Source organism: Macaca thibetana, chromosome 7 (genome assembly GCF_024542745.1).
Source record: "Macaca thibetana thibetana isolate TM-01 chromosome 7, ASM2454274v1, whole genome shotgun sequence".
Lineage (NCBI taxonomy): Eukaryota > Metazoa > Chordata > Mammalia > Primates > Cercopithecidae > Macaca > Macaca thibetana.
Window position 1 is genome coordinate 86,363,807 of NC_065584.1, and position 21,702 is coordinate 86,385,508.

General features: G+C 42.6%; 1 protein-coding gene and 1 pseudogene across 7 annotated transcripts in view; one reads left to right on the forward strand and one right to left on the reverse strand.

Moving 5' to 3' along the window:
- Positions 1–21,702, forward strand: part of CHD8 (chromodomain helicase DNA binding protein 8) — a 68,969-nt gene that overhangs the window by 17,067 nt on the left and 30,200 nt on the right. For 2 of the 7 annotated variants that reach the window (XM_050796479.1, XM_050796481.1), the window contains exons 1-6: positions 7,542–8,456; positions 9,959–10,330; positions 11,041–11,426; positions 12,424–12,538; positions 21,194–21,376; positions 21,459–21,527. In XM_050796479.1, coding sequence (XP_050652436.1) covers positions 7,614–8,456; positions 9,959–10,330; positions 11,041–11,426; positions 12,424–12,538; positions 21,194–21,376; positions 21,459–21,527 — 1,968 coding nt within the window. In that variant the 5' untranslated portion in view covers positions 7,542–7,613. Of the gene's footprint in view, positions 1–952; positions 2,089–2,316; positions 2,382–7,398; positions 8,457–9,958; positions 10,331–11,040; positions 11,427–12,423; positions 12,539–21,193; positions 21,377–21,458; positions 21,528–21,702 lie in introns of those variants that run through there. The other 5 variants (XM_050796482.1, XM_050796483.1, XM_050796485.1 and 2 more) reach the window with 5 other exon arrangements.
- On the reverse strand, positions 16,609–16,958 carry LOC126958360 (eukaryotic translation initiation factor 4E-binding protein 1-like; annotated as a pseudogene).

The window sequence follows — 21,702 nt, forward strand, 5'->3', positions numbered from 1 at the left end:
TTTTAGCGACAGTGGTAATGCTAGGATCTTTAAAAATAGGAGATCTAAAGCAAGTTGATTTACCTAATTTGTGTCCTTAGAGTATAAGAAAATAGGATTTCAATGTTGAGGATACTGTCAGAGAAAACTAATGATCAGGAGATAAGCCGCCCCCCTCCCCCCTTTTTTTTTTCTTTTTTGAGACATTGTCTCACTCTGTTGCTCAGGCTGGAGTGCATTGGCATGATCTTGGCTCACTGCTGGATTCAAGCAATCCTCGTGCCTCACCCTCCCCAGTAGCTGGGACTACACGTGGGTGCCACCACTCCCAGCCAGTTTTTGTATTTTTAATAGAGATGGGGTTTCACTATGTTGGCCAAGCTGATCTCAAACTCCTGGCCTCGAGTGATCTGCCCACCTTGGCCTCCCAAAATGCTGAGATTACAGGTGTGAGCCACTGCACCTGGCCTTTTTTTGCTCTTTTTTTTTTGGAGACAGAGTCTCACTCTGTCACCAGGCTGGAGTGCAGTGGCATGATCTCGGCTCACTGCAACCTCTGCCTCCTGGGTTCAAGTGACTCTCCTGCCTCAGCTTCCCAAGCAGCTGGGACTACAGGCGAATGCCACCATGCCCAGTAATTTCTGTATTTTTAGTAGAGATGGAGTTTCACCATGTTGACCAGGATGGTCTAGATCTCTTGATCTCGTGGTCTGCCCACCTCGCTCTCCCAAAGTGCTGGGATTACAGGTGTGAGCCACTGCGCCTGGCATCTTTCTTAATTTTTTTTTTTTTTTTTTAAGAGACTAGGTCTTACTATAATGCCCAGGCTGGTCTCAAACTCCTGGGTACCAGCAATCTGCCCACCTCGGCCTCCCAAAGTGCTGGGATTGCAGGCATGAGCCACCACCACACCTGGCCAAACTGCTCTTTTTAATAACAGTGTACTTACTGGGCGTGATGGCTTACGCCTGTAATCCCAGCACTTTGGGAGGCTGGGGTGGGTGGATCACTTGAGGTCAGGAGTTCGAGACCAGCCTAGCCAACATAGTGAAACCCTGTCTCTACTAAAAATACAAAAATTAGCTGGGTGTGGTGGCAGGCGCCTGTAATCCCAGCTACTCGGGAGGCTGAGGCAAGAGAATCGCTTGAACATGGGAGGTGGAGGTTGCAGTGAGCCAAGATTGCACCACTACACTCCAGCCTGGGCAACAGAGTGAGGCTCTGTCTCAAAAAAGGAAAAAAAAAAAAGTTTGGTGGATTTAAGCTTGCACACCATCATTCTGGGGTTGACTAGTCTCACTGGGAACTAGAGTGATTTCAAGTGACATCGCAAAGTGGACACTGATTAAAAGGTCAAATGGGCTGAGTTTCAAGAAATGGGAGAACAGGAAACCGAGTTTAGAGGGTAAGGAGTGTTTGTTTCGAGGGGGCTAAGGGTTGGGAATTGTTAGAGGGCCCCAGGAATTACTGTCTAAAAAGTCATATTGGTATCGAAGGGTCGGAGTGTCAAAAATGCGGCAGCCTTATGTGTTGTGGCAGAAAGAGTGCTTTAAAAGGCCCCATATTCCAACTGGGCTGACTCCCATGATGGAGGGAAGAAGATTTGGCCCCTTTCATTAGGTAGTGGGATACAGTGTAGTCACTACAGGAGAGGGGTTGACAGGGCTGCTGGAAGGCCGGGGATTCAGAGGGAGGCGGAGCTGGCCTAGCGCGGAACCCTCCCTCCCAAGTTTATACTCTTTAGGGTGAAGAATACAGTGTGGATGGTAGGGAATTTAATCCCCAGGACTGGTTTCGCGTACTATGAGACTGTTCCTCTGGCCAGCCCCTTTTTTTCAAGCAAGCTGCAGGCTTCGCCTCGGCCCTAGAAACCGGATAGGCCTCTCCGTGCGCTCTCAACCTAACCTGCGGAGGAGGGGGAAGGGAGCTCCTCGTAGTCCCGCCCTTTGCGTTGCTTTGCGTCTTGTCGCCTGTGGTGACTGGCAGTGCACTCTAGCCAATGATGGCGCGGGGCGGGCAGGAGCATCAAGTTAGGTTGCACAAGAGGAGGGGGAACTGGTGCTGGAGAGACAGGGAGAGGGGCGAACCGGCCCCCCACAGCCGCTGCAGGTAAAGCCACCTCTCTCCTCCACTGGGGTGAGGCACGGCTCCTTTTCTCCTTCAGGGCTTGTCGGGCTTCTCAGCCTGCAGCTTCCGCCCTAACATTGCTCCTACCCCGGGCATCCACACCCCCCACCCCCCGCATCTTCCCGTCTTGGCCATCCCCACCCTGGAGGGCACCCCCGCTAGCTCCTTACCTCAAGTGCATGTACCTAATTTCCATTTTGGGGTCTCCAGTTACCAGAAATCTTCCGCCTCTGCTCTATGGACCTTACTGGCACCAACCCCGGCAGTATGAGCAGGTAATGTACCCGGGTCCCCCCCACCCCCACCCCAGTCGCGTTTTCCTCTCCATCAACCCCTCACTTCCTCACCTCGCCCTTTCCCTTTTTTCATTTGAGTACAGAGTCTCTGTAGTTTCTTCTTTACCCCCTGAAAATACATGTCTTTAGCTTTCGTAGTTGTCTATTTTGCTTTTCCGATTTATTAACAAGGTCTTACTTTACCAGCCTTATTTTCCCCCAAATGACCATACCCTTGATTGAGGTGTGAGTGCTTTCTCTTTCAGTAATTGGAAAACAAAAACAGAGTAGCCACACATTTGGCAGTGAGAATGGTGAAGATAGAGAAAATGGCCTAGGATCTTGATCTACTTAGGAAATCTGAGTGGCTCCAATTTGGTCCTATGTCTTTCCATCCTGATCCTTTACTGACCCTAAATTGTGATTGCATTCACTTTGGGTGTTTATTTTTCATTTCTGTATAAGATTTGAGACCCTTAGTGTCTCACAAATGTCTTCATGGTACAGTTTTAAAATACTTTCCTTTTAAAATTATGTTGGTGATTTTCATTTTAGCCGTTTGGATTATTTTATTTTCAAGATATTTCTCATTTAAATTAAGCTGCTTCTACCCATCTTATGTTTCAGTAACATGTACTTATGTCTCTCTGCAACTGATCTTGAAAGGATACAGTTTCCAACAACAAGATTTATACTTTGAAGTAAATAAAATAGTTTATTCTTTTCCGAACCTTTGAGCAGCTAGAGGTTAAGTGGTCATGAGTGGTACTTTCTAAAAGTGCACATTACAGAAAGAGGTCAGCATTGCTCAATACTGCATTCGTTCATTGTCTTCTAAGAGGTTGTCACTACAGAGAAATCTATAAGTGGGCAATAGATATCTGTAGCTCATTTTACATAATTTTATCTATTAGATGACTGAACTAATCTCTTCTAGTGTTTCTCATCCCTAATAAACAGTAAATTATGATAAACTCCTTTTGAGAGGCTATAGGAAATCTTATCCCATCCCAAAGATATTGGTAACTCTGCCAAGCCAGGAATGTTTCTTTCTCTGCCCCCTACTCCTCACATGTGTCTTTTACAGATCTTCACTGGCCAAGAAGGCTTTATCCAGTGTTAATAAATATAAATAGCCTAAACAATGAGATGTAGTTTTTTCACTTGATAAATATAAAATTATAATGCTGAATGCACCTTTAAGAACTGCACATTTATCTCCACCCTCAGTTTCCACAAGCCCTTCTTAAGGACCTTAGTCTCCATCCCCTGGTTGAGAATCACTGCTTTGTTGAAAGGTATGGACAGATCGAGATGGAAAAATATGGGGTAGAATTAAAACAAAATACTTTCTTATAGGACAGGCAGTTTATTATAGAAATGGGCAAGGTTGAGGAATAATGTAGAATAAGAATGAGAGACTTGGGACTCTAGATTTCCAAAAAAAATCAAGAACTGTATTAAAGGTGGTAAAGCTGCAGAAGAACATCAGTTTACCTGTCTCAAGGGGAAGCAGTAGTTTCACCTTCAAGAAGGAGATAAAATGAAGGGCTATGCTGGCATATATAATAAAGTATTTTTCTACAGGTTATTGGTTTGTTATTTGGCGATTCTAGATAGATGGCCTTGGATTTTAACCTTAACTGACTAGTTTGTTACTTTTCCCTTCCACTGCCATTCCTCACCCCCAACATGCCCTCCAAGATTTCTGTCATGATTCTGGTCATTAGTTTGTAATTATGGAAAGTGACTAAGTACGACCACTAAATTTTGTCTTTTCTTTTGAGCACATACATGTGTTTCTCTTTTGGGGGAATGGTGCGCCAAGACTGGCTTTTCATTCTTAATGTGATAAAAGTTGGTATGACTTATTTATCTAGGCAGTTACTTTGCCTTGAAACCCACTTAACATCTGTTCATTTTTGCTACTAGGGTTTGAATCAAGGAAAGAGAATTCATGAGATGGATGAGAGGATTCATGAGATGGATGAGCTTGGTAGAATAAATAAGCCATTTGTGGATATAGCCAGAGTAACCCACAAATAGTAGTAGAAGGAGGGTTAAAAAAAGTTAGATGTATGTTGGGAGAAGGTTTAATCTTGTAAGACTCAAGGACAGTTTAAAGATGGGAGCTAGAAAAGAAGTAGAAGACTAGGATAAAAATATGAGATGAATTGGGTCAGTATAGGTGAGATGATGGGACTGAGAAGTAATGATACTTGGTGGCAAGGTTTTTAAATTATTAGGCATAGACCGAAGTAGGAGAAGCAGAAATTTGGTTCGAAAATTGGGAAGGGAGAGATAAATGATAATGCATTGATCTTTAAAAAGCTTATACTAAGTAATATGGGGGTAAGGAGATTCATCAGAAACCATTAGCCTTGTTTCTCCTATTTAAAAAAAAAAATCTAGGCCTAAAATTGGATCATTATGGGGGAAAGGAAGAGCATTAGAATTAACAAATAGCAAGGAATCATGGAAGTAACAAAATACTCCGTGGAAGAAGGAGCAGGCTATAAACTATTTGCAACATAAACTTCTATTTAGTAGAAACTTTCGGTGTGGTGGCTCAGGCCTATAATCCCAGCACTTTGGGATGCTGAAGTGGATGGATCACCTGAGGTCGGGAGTTTGAGACCAGCCTGACCAACATGGAGAAAATCTGTCTCTACTAAAAATACAAAATTAGCCGAGCGTGGTGACGCAGGCCTGTAATCCCACCTATTCGGGAGGCTGAGGCAGGAGAATCGCTTGAACCCAGGAGGTGGAGGTTGCGGTGAACTGAGATCGCACCATTGCACTCCATCCTGGGCAACAGGAGCGAAACTCTGTCTTGAAAAAAAAAAGAAAAGAAACTTTCACTGTTGTTTTTATATTACTCTTAGCTGTAGATACTTTAACTTCTGATGGTGAATAGAGAATGAAAGATAATTGGTGCCAAAGTAGGTATACTGGAAAAAAGTTGATGATAATGGGGAGGAAATTTATTAATATCAAGTTATTGAGTAGGTTTTCGTTAAATCAGGAAACATTCATAACTTTTCCGATTGCCATTTTGAGTAATTTGGAGGCAAATATTAGATATGAGAGGCTGGAATGAGCTGATGGAATAGCCTAGCCAGGAATGGGAGATGGTATGGATCTTGGGTTGAGATATGAAAAGTATACAATTACCAAAGCAAGGAAGATCTTGTTTAACATTGTTGGAGCTACCATGTATACTTTGTAATTTTGACTCATGTGTTTATTCTCTTTGTCTGTGTTGGAGTATCTGATCTATTAACCCATATTATATTGTTTTATAATGATAAGTGAGATGGGTTGGAAAGGAAAAAAACATAGCATGGGGGGTTTTATGGAAAAGTCTCCTTCAGTCAGGACTGTGTCCCTGAAATTTCTTATCTGGTGTCTTCCAAAAGTTAGGAGAAATGGTCTTACCAAGCAAGACTTTCCTGTATTGTCAAATATTGTCATCATATACAAAGAACAGATATTTCTTTTCCATATATTTGGGTTATATGGTGACATACTTCCCTGTCTTTGATAGCTTTTCCTTTTTCCACTAGTTTCATGAACTTAAAACCCTAGGCATGGATTTTGTAAACCTACTTTCAGCCATTCATAAGACACGTTTTCAAGATAGGAAGCTTTTTACCATCTCATGTTAGAATCAAAGAAGACCATTTAGTTTCTGTGAGGATCAAATGGTTTACTCCAGATAATGCAAGCAAGTATAATTCATTAACTGTTTTTTGATTAGCTACTATATGTGCTATGTCCTGCTGGTTCTTTAGGGATCCACAGACAAATAAGACATAGTCCCCATCATCCAAGAACTTTCTCCTAGAGAAAGAGGAGCTGGGCCATGGTACAGGGTTATGGAGAGTGTACATTGCATACATTCATAACCAACTTTTATATATTTAGTATGGCAATTTTCCAAGCATCTTGAGAAGTAGGCAACTTTTTACAATTTGCACAAAGTAACCATTTGGGCCTTCAGAGGATATAGACAGACTTAGGTCATTATAATAAAATATTAAATGTAAGTGCTTTAAATAAGGTATAAACAATGGTGTGGGTATTCAAGTCATCACAAGTTGCTCAGTTGTTAAAGGGTCAGAGGTTCAGGGCTCACTTAATGGATTCGAAGACCTTTGAGGGTTGGTAGGATTTTAGCTGCGAGAGATTATTGGCGTTGGGATGGAGAGGACGTGTTCCAGGCAGGAAGTACAGCATCATAAGCAAAGTCACACAGGTAGGAATCGCATTAAGGGAATTGTGTAGTCTAGTTGGACTGGAATGTAAGATACATATAAGAGATGGTAAGAGAGGAAGTTGGGAATGTAAATTGGAAACAAAATGTGGAATCCTTTGCAATTGACATTTTTTATCTTAAATATGAGAAAGGTTTCTTGAGAGGGAACTTGAGAACAAAAACCCTATTATAGATTAATATGTTAACTATAATGAAGGTTGCAAAACTTCCTGGGTAAAATTGTATAATCAGCTTGGTGAGATTGTACTATGAGCCTTGGTTAAAGATGGTTATTTTTGCCAATAGTAAGTAAAAATATATAAAACACAAGAAATATTTATAAAATAGAATATATCCAGAAACCTTTATCTGTAGAGTCACTGTAATTCTTGTGTCATATTTTTGAGTTCTACTAACTTAAAAACTGAAAATAGAAGGTAAATGAATTTAAATTTTATCTTTACCAAAGAATAATAATCGTTAAACAGAGAGAGACAGCCATATGCTCTTGACAGACAGAATCTTTAAAGTTTGTAGGTGTAAGTGCCCAAGAGGGGGTTGTTGTTATTTTTCTCTTTTAGTTTTAGTTTTGAAGCAGAAATATGAGTGTTCTTTCTGCTGTATGTCCGTCCTCAGATTTCCTCACATTTCCCTCTTATATTCATGCTATTTGATATTAAGAAAGTACCTTAGAAGGAAAAATTTTCTGAGATCACCAACTTTGCTTATTTTTCATTTGTATTTGTATTCCTACAACAGGAGTTCCACCATCTTCCTCTGAAGACCTAGCCATCTTGCTCCATGAAGGTCAGGACAATCTGACATGCACTTGTTTCTTGCCTCTATACTTGAAGAGTAGTCCTCTTACATTGTGTACATTTTTTTCTTAATAGGGGAGGGGAGGGGAGAGCCAGTACCCCCCCTCCCCTTCCCTCCCTAGACCTTGGAGAAATACCCTCCATTACTTTCCCAAGATGGCAGACCCCATCATGGATCTGTTTGATGACCCAAATTTATTTGGCCTGGACTCTCTGACTGATGACAGCTTTAATCAGGTCACACAAGACCCCATTGAGGAAGCCCTTGGACTGCCAAGCTCTCTGGACTCCTTGGATCAGATGAACCAGGATGGTGGAGGTGGTGATGTGGGGAATTCATCAGCAAGTGAACTGGTCCCTCCACCAGAGGAAACAGCTCCCACAGAACTTCCCAAAGAATCCACAGCTCCAGCTCCAGAATCCATAACCTTGCATGATTATACCACTCAGCCTGCCAGCCAGGAGCAGCCAGCCCAACCTGTCTTACAGACATCGACGCCAACATCAGGACTTTTGCAGGTCTCCAAGAGCCAGGAGATCCTGAGCCAAGGGAATCCTTTCATGGGTGTCTCTGCCACAGCTGTCTCCTCCAGTAGTGCTGGAGGGCAGCCACCTCAGTCAGCCCCTAAGATTGTTATCCTTAAGGCCCCACCGAGCTCCTCAGTCACTGGTGCCCATGTGGCACAAATTCAGGCCCAAGGTATCACCAGCACAGCTCAGCCCCTGGTGGCAGGCACAGCCAATGGTGGAAAAGTCACTTTTACCAAAGTGCTAACCGGCACACCCCTTCGACCAGGTGTTTCCATTGTCTCTGGTAATACAGTGTTGGCCGCCAAGGTCCCTGGGAACCAGGCTGCTGTTCAGCGCATTGTCCAGCCCAGCCGACCAGTAAAGCAGCTGGTCCTCCAGCCAGTTAAGGGTCCAGCTCCTGCTGGAAACCCTGGGGCCACAGGGCCCCCACTGAAGCCTGCAGTTACACTGACCTCTACACCTACCCAGGTGACTTGAGTGAAAGGGGGAGGTGAATTTTGGTTTCATAGAGGGCCCAGCAACTCTTTGAGAGAGAGCGAGCGCATGAGAGCTTTCTCTGGGAAAGCCTATTTAAATTCCATCTTTGCTTTTTATTAGTTAGTGTGACAGCCACATACTTAGTACTTGCTAGGTGGAAGCAGTTAATGTTAACAAGTACTTGCTAGGTGGAAGCAGTTAATGTTAACATATTTTTTGAGCTCTTACTACATGTTTACATTGTACCTAGCTGGTGCTAAATAAGACAAACACAGTCCCTGTCCTTACAGAGCTCACCGTCTGCCAGGAAAGACAGATATTAAGCAACAGTTCACAATAATTGTGTGATAAAGTTTTATGAGAAATATGGGATGCTATGGGAACAAAGAAACATCTTTGAAGAATTATCTTTATATTTGCAAGACTTGTAAGAGCTATTTATATCTTTTTTGTATTATTACTAAGATTGTTCCCCTCCTACTTTGCTCAGTGAAAGTGTTAGTTTCTAGTGTAAGAAGGTAGAGGCTCTAGCATCTGAATAAAGGGCCAAAAGAGTTGGTGGGGGTGGGGCGCAGCATTGAGATAAGTAGGACTAGCCAGGCACAGTATCTCTCACCTGTGATCCCAGCTACTCAGGAGGCTGAGGCAGGAGGATTGCTTGAGGCCAGGAGTTCAAGACCAGCCTGGGCCACAGAGTGAGACCCCGGTCTTTAAAAAAAAAAGTAGGTCTAGTGGGAAGAAGCTACAAGGAGGCAGATTTCAATTCAATATAAGGAATTTTGTATTAATAGGTTTCCATAAATGAACTGCTGCATTAGAAGATAGCGTTTCATCAGGAGTTTTAAAAACATAGCTTGATACCTACTGAGCAGAAGCATTATAGAAAAGATTCTGTCAGGACAGCTGATAGTCCCAGCGCTTTGGGAGGCTGAGGCTGGAGGATCGCTTGAGGCCAGGAGTTCGAGACCAGCCTGGAAAACATAGATCTCATCTCTACAAAAAAAATAAATAAAAATTAGCTGGGCATGGTGGCATGCACCTATAGTACCAGCTACTCAGGAGCCTGAAGTGGGAGGATCACTCGAGCCTAGGATTTCTGGGCTGTTGGTGTGCTATGCTAATCAGGTGTCTGCACTAAGTTTGACATCAATATGGTGACCTCCCAGGAGCAAGGGAAACAAGGTTGCCTAAGGAGGGATGAATTGGCCCAGGTTGGAAACGAGCAGGGCAGCACTCCCTTGCTGATCAGCAGTAGGGTTGTGCCTGTGAATAGCCAGTGCACTCTAGCTTGGGCAATACAGCGAGACCCTGTCTCTGAAAATAACAAAAAAGATTCTATCAAGACAGATAGGATGATGAACAAAGTGAATTGTACTGTGTCTTCTGACCCACAGTTTTTATGATTCTAGGATGAAGAAAACTGGTGTAAATATTTCAGAGTATACAATTCTTTAATGTTGTACTCCTCTTGCAATTTCTTTTCTTCACTTTAGGGTGAATCGAAACGCATCACCCTGGTCCTCCAGCAGCCACAGTCTGGAGGTCCCCAAGGACATCGGCATGTTGTGCTAGGGAGTCTACCAGGCAAGATAGTGTTACAGGGCAACCAGCTGGCAGCCCTGACTCAAGCCAAGAATGCCCAAGGGCAGCCTGCCAAGGTAGTAACTATCCAGCTGCAGGTGCAGCAGCCACAGCAAAAAATCCAGATTGTACCACAACCACCATCATCGCAGCCACAGCCCCAGCAGCCACCCTCAACCCAGCCAGTGACTCTGTCCTCTGTACAGCAGGCTCAGATAATGGGACCAGGACAAAGCCCAGGACAAAGACTTTCAGTACCAGTCAAGGTGGTACTGCAGCCGCAGGTGAGAGACTTACATAGTAAGGCAAAGAAAGAAAACAAAACTACTTAGTCCATTGCTGTTGCCCTCGGTAACCACTCTAGTTTTGTATCTCTGAACTGAGATGCAGACTTAATTCTTTCATCCCTGGAAACCTTATTTTAATTATATTATTAAAAGGTTAGAGAGGGATTGTTGGGTTTGGGATATGAGGTTATTTAGTATGTATTTTTGAATTGTTCCATTTACAGTCTTTTCCTAATATTATTGTGAAATGAAAATGATTTATGATATCCTTTAAATGATATTTCAGAAAGGATATAAAGAAATAAGTGATCAGTCCTCCTCCCACCCCCGCCACCCTTGCCCCCCTCTGCCCCCCAGGCAGATAAAAGGTAGGCCAAGTGTAGAATTTGAATTTTTTTACTGTTAGGCCAGAGCCCAATATTGGATATATTAGTTGTAATTTTTCTGAAGTAATGGAGATGTGTATTGATGGAAGCATAACAAAAAGATACTGAAGTTTATTTTGGCAGAATTCTTGCTTTTTCTCACCCCTCTCCCACCAAAAGAATATATTTTAAAAAATAGGTGTAGGTTCAATAAGATTTAGTCTGAGCTTGGTTCTTGAGGGATTAAAGAACTAGTTTCTAGCCCCCCTGCTTCACAGCTGGATTTTATTTAGGCCATTTAACTACAAGCAAGTTGAAATTGTAGTGTCTTTATTTCTATAGGCTGGCTCTTCCCAAGGGGCCTCTTCTGGGCTCTCTGTAGTTAAAGTTCTAAGTGCCAGTGAAGTGGCAGCTTTGTCATCACCAGCAAGCTCTGCTCCTCATTCGGGGGGAAAGACAGGAATGGAGGAAAACCGCAGATTGGAACACCAGAAGAAGCAAGAGAAAGCAAATCGGATTGTAGCAGAAGCCATTGCGAGGGCCCGTGCCCGCGGTGAGCAGAACATACCTCGAGTCTTAAATGAGGATGAGTTGCCCAGCGTTCGGCCAGAGGAGGAAGGTGAGAAGAAACGCAGGAAGAAGAGTGCTGGGGAGAGGCTGAAAGAGGAAAAGCCAAAGAAGAACAAAACATCTGGTACCTCCAAAACAAAGGGCAAGAGTAAGCTAAAGTGAGTACTCTTTGCCGTTTTGATGGGACATTTGAGGGCAGAGCACTCATTTATAAAATGGGTTGAGGAACTTACATGTATTTACTAGCTACATAGTTCAAGGTGATCTATTATAGAAAATAATAAGGCCTTCCTTTTTTCTGTCCTAATGCTTACAGGATTTGTTAAATGGAAAATTGAAATTAGCATATTTTAAGAGGAAAACACGAAGGCACAGGAAAGATAGTCACTGTGTTGGGTTTTACCTTTAAAAGCTGTGACTCTGCATTCATATATTTGTCCTGATTTTGTATTACTGTACTGTGAAAGAGATTTCTCACTACCTCCTACCACCCACATCAGTAAAAAGAGAACTACTGGAAACATAGCTGTCCTGTTCTTGCATCTCATCTGTAAATTGGAGATTTTAGCATCTACCATTAACTTTAAGCAGTGTTGACAGAAAAGTGATGGCTTGCCACATAATCTTGTCATAATTGAGTGTCCTCTGTTTCCCTTCCATGTCTTGTATCTTCTTCTCTCTTACTAGCTTTTACTCTCTGGGATTCTTCAGGCTTTGGGGTGCAAATATAATAATGCTTTATATTTGTACCGGATTTTTCAGCTTTTAAAAGACAGTTTTATATTTCTTATTTGAGCCTCAGTAACTGTCAGGACAAGTATTATCTCTCTAATATTTACAAATAATGAAACTAATGCTCTTGTAGTGACAGAAGTGGAACTGCATCTTAATCTGGTATTTATTCTTCTATCTTGTGCTACCTTCCTTCAGATATTTGTGAACACAGTAATAAGGATTTGTCAAATATGGTATAACGGTCAGTCAGTGGTTTACAAACCCTAATATCTTCTTTTTTTCAAACACCCTGTTTAGTAGCTGTGTGTCCTATTGACTGTCTGGAAGTTTTGTATGTGATTGTTTACATTAATTATGTTTTTTTTACTGCTAAATTTTCTTTGCCTTCGCTGAAAATGAATTTGGTTTTTTCCTTTTTAGCACCATCACTCCTGTAGTGGGTAAGAAGAGAAAACGTAATACCTCATCTGATAATTCAGATGTGGAAGTCATGCCTGCACAGTCACCTCGAGAAGATGAAGAAAGCAGCATTCAGGTAAAAGGATCCCAAAAGAATTTAGTAGAAAAAAAACCATGTTTAATTATGGCTAACCAAACCAAGGAGATATTGAGAGATTGTAAGTCTATACACATTTCTTCGGTTTTTCTAAACTGGACGTAGGCCTAAAAGGTCAATGGACCTGGTCAATGTCTTTTTTTCTGTTGTTGTTGTTTTTTTTTTTTTCTTCTTGAGACAGAGTCTTGTTCTGTCATCCAGGTCTGGAGTGCAGTGGCACGATCTCAGCTTACTTCAACCTCTGCCTCCCGGTTTCAAACAATTCTCCTGCCGAAGCCTCCCGAGTAACTGGAATTATAGGCATGCACCACCATGCCCAGCTAATTTTTGTATTTTTTTAGTAGAGACCAGGTTTCACCATGTTAGCCAAGCTGGTCTTGAACTCGTGACCTCAAGTGATCTGCCTGCCTTGGCCTCTCACTGGTCAGTGTCTTTAAATTATTTTTTTAGGCAAAGAGCGTATTACTATAAAAATAGCGATACTTGCCTGGACGTAATGACTCACACCTGTAATCCCAGCACTTTGGGAGGCCGAAGCAGGTGGATCACCTGAGGTCAGGAGTTGGAGACCAGCCTGGTCAACCTGGTGAAACCCCATCTCTACTAAAAATACAAAAATTAGCCGGGTGTGGTGGTGGGTGCCTGTAATCCCAGCTACTCGGGAGGCTAAGGCAGGAGAATCACTTGAAGCTGGGAGGTGGAGGTTGCAGTGAGCCGAGATCGTGCCATTGCACTCCAGCCTGGGCAACAGAGCGAGTCTCTGTCTCAAAGAAAAAAAGCAATACTCATTTCCTCAAATTCCAGTGTTTCAAATACTAAGCAAATCGTATGAAATCATGCTGCATGATTGCTTTTCTGGCTGGGTCAGAACTTGACTCTCTCTTCGAACTCTCCAAGAATCCCTTTGGCTTACCTTTTCTACACTTCAGGATTCTGACTCTGTGAACTAGGGTAGTTAAGGACAAAGTTTTTTCCTATGTTTTGAAGATGAGAGACATTGGAAGAGACCAAAAGAAACCAGACCAGAAGTGTAGGCTTCCATCTCTGATTTGTTGCCTTATGGCAGGCATCTCTGATTTGTAGGCTTCCATCTCTGATTTGTTGCCTTATGGCAGATTCAAGCAGTTGTCCTACCTCAGCCTCCTGAGTAGCTGGGATTACAGGTGTACGCCACCATGCCCAGCTAATTTTTGTAATTTTTAGTAGAGACAGGGTTTCGCCATGTTGGTCAGGCTGGCGTTCAACTCCTGGCCTCAAGCGATCCACCCGCCTCAGCCTCCAAAGTGCTGGGATTACAGGCAGGAGCCACTGCACCTGGCTACATTTCTTTTTTTATTAAAATAAATTACCCAATCCCAGGTACTCTGTTATAGCAACACAAAATGGACGTGATTTGTTAAAACAACTTGTTTTTTAAGTAAAGGTTAAATAAGGATTAGAGGATTATACAAATAAAGTAATAAAGTATTTGTTAAAAACAATGAAGGAAATTTTTAATAATACAAAATACACAGAGATTACTAAAATTTAGAAAGTGGTCTGTTAGTTTGCTAGGACCACCATAACAAAATACCACAGACTAGGTGTCTTAAACTATGGACATTTCTTTTTTCTTTGTTTCTTTGTTTCTTTTTTTTTTTTTTTTGAGACAGGGTCTCGTTCTGTCACCCAGGCTAGAATGCAGTGGCGCAATCTCGGCTCACTGCAACCTCCACCCCAGGTTCAAGTGATTCTCCTGCCTCAGCCTCCCGAGTAGCTGGGATCATAGGTGTATGCCACCACGCCCAGCTAATTTTTGTGTTTTTAGTAGAGATGGAGTTTCACCATGTTGGCCAGGCTGGTCTCAATCTCTTGACCTCAGGTGATTCACCTGCCTTGTCCTCCCAAAGTGCTGGGATTACAGGTGTGAGCCACTGCGCTCGGTATGGACATTTATTTCCTTATTGTTCTGGAGGCTAGAAATCCAAGATCAAATGGTCTGCAAGTTTGTTTTCTCCTGAGGGTTTTCTTGGCTTGCAGAAGGCCACCTTCTCATTGTGTCTTCACGTGGTCCTTCCTCTATTTGTACACATCGCTGGTGTGTTTTTGTGTATCCAGATTTCTTCCTTCCGTAAGGACGCTAGTCAGATTGGATTAGGGCTCAAGCTGGTGGCCTTATTTTAACTTAGTGAATGTTTGAAAGCCCTATATTTCCAATTTCCCTAATACATTCACATTCTGAGGTCCTGGGGTTAGGGGCTTCAACATGTGGATTTGGTGGGGGGATACAATTCAGTCTATGACAAGTGAGAATGACAATATTGGCAGTGAAGTTAAGGAGCAGACACTTAGACACAGTTGATGGGAATGTTAATTGGGACAATCTTTTTGGCAAGTTGGTGTTTCAATATATAGAAAAATTTAGAATGTTAATTTCATTTCACTCAATGATTCTGCACCTAGGAAATTACCTTATGAATATGTTCTCAAAAGAATGCAGTGATATATGTATTGTAGAAATATTTGCAATAGCAAGAATGTCGAAAAAATTAGATGTCCATTGGTGGAGAAATAGTTAAGTAAAATTGGCAATATTCATGCAGTATCTCTTTTTAATGTTTAAAGTATGTATGTGTGTCTGTGTGTGTACATATATGTATATGCATCAATTTTTTTCTGGAAGGATATACAAGAAATGGATAAGAATATGTATCTTTGAAGAGAAGGGTTGAATGGTAAGTGGGTCATGGTTATTGTACTTTAATTTTTTATCCTTTGGCCCTGTGTGAAATTTTTTTAACTTGACTATTTACTATTTTATTTTTCAGTTTAAAAATACATATATGAGGCCAGGTGCAGTGGCTTATGCCTGTAATCCCAGCACTTTGGGAGGCCAAGCAGGCAGATCACCTGAGGTTGGGAGTTTGAGTCCAGCCTGACCAACATGGAGAAACCCTGTCTTCACTAAAAATACAAAATTTGCTTGGCATGGTGGCAATGCCTGTAATCCCAGCTACTCTGGAGGCTGAGGGAGGAGAATCGCTTGAACCCGGGAGGCAGAGGTTGCAGTGAGCTGAGATCATGCCATTGCGCTCCAGCCTGGGCAACAAGAACAAAACTCCATTTCAAAAAAAACAAAAAAAAAGTGTGTGAGAAAAATTACAACAGTGCAATAAAGTAGACACTGTGAAAAGTTTCCTAGAACCCAGCCTCACAGTCTCCCAGTTCTCCTCAGAGGTAGCCTCTGTTACCAATTTCTTGTATATCCTTCTGGAAATATTTCTTACTTTCATGAACACTCTACTTCTACTTCCACTAAACATTAGTATTCCATACCTACTCTTCTCTACTGTGTGTTTTCCCTAATGATATGTCTTGGAGGTTGTTCTTTAGTGGAAAAGATAGATCTACCCATTCTCTTCCTCTACTTTCTTTTAGGAAAATTTTCAGACATACACAAAAGGAGATTTTTAATGAAGTCCCATGTTCCCATTCTCCCACTTTATTATTTATCAACAGATGACTCACTCCCCACTGTCCTTACTTCCGCTCTAGTCCTGCCCGCCTTTTGGATTATTTTATTTTTTCAGACAGGGCCCAACTTTTGGCCCTATGGCGAATGAAAGTGGCTTTTATTTCCTCTCTTGTGGGAGGAGGGGGAAGGGAGCTTTCCCAGAAACATCAACCTAAAGAAGGGATGGCTGCACCCCCAGAGCTCAGGGCTCAGGGCTAGAGGAGCCGATCATTGGATTATTTGGAAGGAAGGGCTCATTCTTGTCCACTTCCTGGCACTCCTGGCACTCTGCTGCAGGGTGTGCTATCTGGGGTCACTCCCCTTGGGGCAGCAGCTCCCGCATCAGCAGAGGCACTAGGTCACTAGGAGATAATCTGCTAGTTTTCACAAAGAGGAGGGGGCAGATGCCCTGAGAGAGGGAGAGAAAGCTGGAGTGGCTGACCCCATGTCCCACGCTTGCCCAGTGTGATAACTTTCATAAGGCCTGGGTGGTGTGATCCCTCCCAGGAAGGCCTGGTGGGGCCCATAGGCAATGCGCGATCTGATGGCTGGTCCTTTAAATGTCCATCTCAAATAGCGATTCTTCATGGCCCACCCACTTAACCCACTTATCTTCTGGGCTATTGCACAGGTGGCTCTGGCTGGCTTCCTTTGGGAGCTCATCACTGGCAGGGCTGGTGACCCCAGGAATGGTGGACAGATCTCTCGGGGGTATTTTGGTCATGGGTGAGTTCCGGCACTGCAGGAATTTCTAGTCGTAGATGATCCTGGTACCTCCCGGGGTGGTGCTGAAGAGTGTGCGGCTGGGGGGTTGTGCTGTAGCTGCATGCCTTTACCCAGCACCACCCAGCGAGTGGCAGGGATGGCCCGGCTCTGGGTCTGGCTGCAGCTGCCGTCCCTGGACATGATCTCCAGTGCACAGCACCCAGGATTTTTTTCTTTATTTTTATTTTTTGGAGACAGAGTCTCTCTCTCGCCCAGGCTGGAGTGCAGTGGCACGATATTGGCTCACTGCAACCGCTGCCTCCCGGGTTCAAACAATTCTCCTGCTTTAGCCTCCGGAGTAGCTGAGACTACAGGCACATGCTGCCACGCCCAGGTAATTTTTTGTATTTTTAGTAGAGACAGGGTTTCACCATGTTGCTCAGGCTGGTCTCGAACTCCTGAGCTCAGGCAATCCGCCCGCCTCGGCCTCCCAAAGTGCTAGGATTACAGACATAAGCCACTGCTCCCGGCCCACCCAGGATTATTTTAAAGCAAATCTAAGAACTTGTTTAAAGTGTTTCCTAAATTTTTGTTTAAAAAAGGTCATTTTAAGAATACTATATGATGGATGTGATAAAAATCCGGTCATCCAGAAATATATAAAGTAAAAAGTAGAAAATATCTTCTAGAAATACCCTCTAGAAATAATTTAGTTTATATATCCTCCCAGACTTTTTTAAATGAAGTAGAATATACATATCATAAAATATGCACAAATTTTATTTGTATAGTTTTGACAAATTTATCCAAGTCACTTCACCAAGTGAAGAAAATGTTTTCATCATCACCACAGTAAGTTCCCCTGTATTCCTTTGTAGTCAGTTCAGTTCCTCACTCCAGGGCATAGGCAACTAACTGCTGTTCTGCTCTCTCTTACCATAGATTAACTTAGTCTATTTTTTTAACTTTATTTATTTATTTATTTTTTATATATTTATTTATTTTTTGAGACAGAGTCTCCCTCTGTTACCCAGGCTGGACTGGAGTGCAGTGGCGCCATCTTGGCTCAGTGCAAGCTCCACCTCCCGGGTTCACGCCATTCTCCTGCCTCAGCCTCCCGAGTAGCTGTGACTACAGGCGCACGCCACCATGCCCAGCTCATTTTTAAAAATTTTTAATTGAGACAGGGTTTCACCATGTTACCCAGGATGGTCTTAATATCCTGACCTCGTAATCCGCCCACCTTGGCCTCCCAAAGTGCTGGGATTACAGGTGTGAGCCACCGTGCCCAGCTATTTTATTTATTTTTTGAGACAGGGTCTCACTCTCACCCAGACTGGAGTGCAGTGGTGTGATCTCGGCTCACTGCAGCCTCCACCTCCTGCACTCAGGTGATCCTTGTGCCTCAGCCTCCCAAGTAGCTGGGATTACAGGTGTGCGCCTCCATGCCCAGCTCATTTTTTTGTATTTTTAGTAGAGACAGTGTTTCACCATGTTGGAGAGGCTGGTCTCGAACTCCTGACCTCAAATGATCTGCCCGCCTTGGCCTTCCAAATTGCTGGGATTACAGGTGTGATCCACCATGCCTGGCCTTGAACTTTAAGTAGTATCATACAGTATGTACTTTTGGGTCTCACTTCTTTCAGCATAGTTTTTTGCTGTTCTTTTTCTTCTGCCCACACATCAGTGAGAAAGGCATAATGTTTTCGATAATTCATCCATGCTAAATAAATGAGTAGTTTATTTTTTTCTTCAGTAATATTTGACTTTATGAATATACAAACATGACTTTGTAGGACTCTGTAAGTTTTCCAAAGTGATTATGTCGTTTTATACTTCACCAGTAGAGTTCCAGTTGATACACATCTTCAACATTTGGTATTATCAATCTACCCCATTCTTTTTTATTGATATATATACGTACGTCTGTGTGTGTGTGTATATATATCTATATATATACTTTTTTTTTTTTTTTTGAGACGGAGTCTCGCTGTGTTGCCTCGGCTGGAGTGCAGTGGCGTGATCTCGGCTCACTGCAAGCTCCGCCTCCTGGCTTCACGCCATTTTCCTGCTTCAGCCTCCCGAGTCGCTGGGACTACCGGCGCCCACTACCACACCTGACTAATTTTTTGTATTTTTAGTAGAGACGGGGTTTCACTGTGTTAGCCAGGATGGTCTTGATCTTCTGACCTTGTGATCTGCCAACCTTGGCCTCCCAAAGTGCTGGGATTACAGGTGTGAGCCACTGCATTTAGCTATTTTTATATTTTTTATAAAATAGAGACAGGGTCTCACTATCTTGCCCAGGCTGGTCTTGAACTCCTGGGCTCGAGTGATCCTCCCACCTCAGTCTCCCAGAGTGCTAGGATTACAGGTGTGAGCCACTGCATCCATCCTGCACTCTTTTTTAATAGTTCTATAGTATGATTCAGTTTTAAGGCTATAGCATAATTTATTGAACCAGTCCCCTGTTGATGGGCCTTCAGGTTTTTTCTGGTCTCCTACTCCCACAAGTAATGCTCCAGAGATTTGTGCACATATGCAAATTTATAGGATAGTATCTTTGAGGTGGAATTGATAGGTCAAAGGGTGTTGCCAAATTTTTCTCCATGAAAGTCGTGCCTATGTGTACTTTTACCAAAAGTGTATGAATTCTTATTTAAAAATATTTTGATCAAACTTGCTGATTTTTGCCAGTCTCTTGGGTGAAAACAAAAATATAAAATTTTTAAATATAAAATTATATTTGTATTGGTATAAAATTAATTTTATACTAATCAGGTTTGCTCACTGCAACCTCCACCCCCTGGGTTCAAGCAATTCTCCTGCCTCAGCCTCCTGAGTAGCTAGGACTACAGGCATCTGCCACCATGCCGATTAATTTCTGTATTTTTTTTTTTTTTTTTTTTTTTTTTTTGAGACGGAGTCTGGCTCTGTCACGCAGGCTGGAGTGCAGTGGCCGGATCTCAGCTCACTGCAAGCTCCGCCTCCCGGGTTTACGCCATTCTCCTGCCTCAGCCTCCCGAGTAGCTGGGACTACAGGCGCCCGCCACCTCGCCCAGCTAGTTTTTTGTATTTTTTAGTAGAGACGGGGTTTCACCGTGTTAGCCAGGATGGTCTCGATCTCCTGACCTCGTGATCCGCCCGTCTCGGCCTCCCCAAGTGCTGGGATTACAAGCTTGAGCCACCGCGCCCGGCCAATTTCTGTATTTTTAACAGAGACGGAGTTTCACCATGTTGGCCAGGCTGGTCTCAAACTCCTGACCTCAGGTGATTCACCCACCTCGGCCTCCCAAAGTGCTAGGATTACAGGCGTGAGCCACCACTCCCAGCCAATTTAGTTTTGTAGATAATTAATCTTTGTGTTTTCATAAATGGGATCTTTTATTATATTTTCTGGTTGATTATATCTATACATAGAAATAATTTTTAAAAATTAGTTTTATACCATTCAAGTTTACTAGTTTCAGTAGTTCTTTCATTTGATTCTTTGAGGTTTTCCAGAGAGAGAATCATAATTGAAAAATAATTTTATCTCTTCTTTTTTCCCAATTTTTTTTTTTTTTTTTTTTTTTTTTTTTGAGACGGAGTCTTGGTCTGTCATCCAGGCCGGAGTGCAGTGGTGCGATCTTGGCTCACCACAACCTCCACCTCCTGGGTTCAAGCGATTCTCCTGCCTCAGTCTCCCGAGGAGCTGGGATTACAGGCATGTGCCACCACACCTGGCTAATTTTGTATTTTTATTAGAGATGGGGTTTCTCGATGTTGGTCAGGCCAGTCTCAAACTCCCGACCTCAGATGATCCGCCTGCCTCGGCCTCCCAGAGTGCTGGTATTACAGGCATGAGCCACCACACCAGGCCTCCTTCCCAGTTTTTTATCATGAGCTGGAAGTGTTACTTAAATTACTTAATTAGAAAATGTTTAATTCAGCCACTTGAAAGAATAAGGTAAATCTAAAATGTATATGGAAAACATTTCCAGGAAATATTAAGTAAAAAAGTAAGTGGCAGAACAGTACATACAGTGGATTCTGTTTATTAAAACAAAAAACCTTTAGAACTAAGACAAAAAAGCAAAAAATGGAAAGAAAATATTCTTGCACCTTCACACTTCCGGATTGCTTCTAGTGTGAGTTGTATTGCACCCTGCAGCCTAAGAATCCAGTTTTGATTTCCCAGAGCTTCTTGCCACTAGTGGACAGGTTTTTCTCAGTGGATTCTTGGCCTTTCATAACGCAGTTAAGCAAATTAATATATGATCAATATGTAGAATAAATCACATTGTTTGACAAATAATCTCCTTATCATCTTTTGGTTTGATTTTTCATGAAAATTTTGGAGTAAAATCTAAGTATATGACCACGAGCAAATAATTTTAAAAGACTTCTCTGTGAGAGACCTAACCAGTCACTCTTAACTACTTTGTGCTCTACAGAAGAGACGCTCAAACCGCCAAGTTAAGCGAAAAAAATATACCGAGGACCTAGATATAAAGATCACAGATGATGAAGAAGAAGAAGAGGTCGATGTAACTGGTCCCATAAAACCTGAGCCTATCCTCCCTGAACCAGTGCAAGAACCAGATGGCGAGACTTTGCCTTCCATGCAGTTCTTTGTGGTAAGCTGTAAACTCAAGTAATTTCAGAGGATTGCCTTGCTGATCACAATCATCTGTTGACTGACTGCATCTTTTGCTACAGGAGAATCCCAGTGAAGAAGATGCAGCCATTGTAGACAAAGTGCTTTCTATGCGGATTGTGAAGAAGGAGGTGAAGGCTTTTTAATTTTTTTTTTTTTTTATAGACAAATTCTCACTATGTTACCCAGGCTAAAGAGTAGTGGCTATTCATAGATATGATCATAGCGTACTGTGAACATCTGGACTTTAGCTATTCTTCTGCCTCAGCCTCCTGAGTATCTGGGACTACCATTGTGCACCACTGC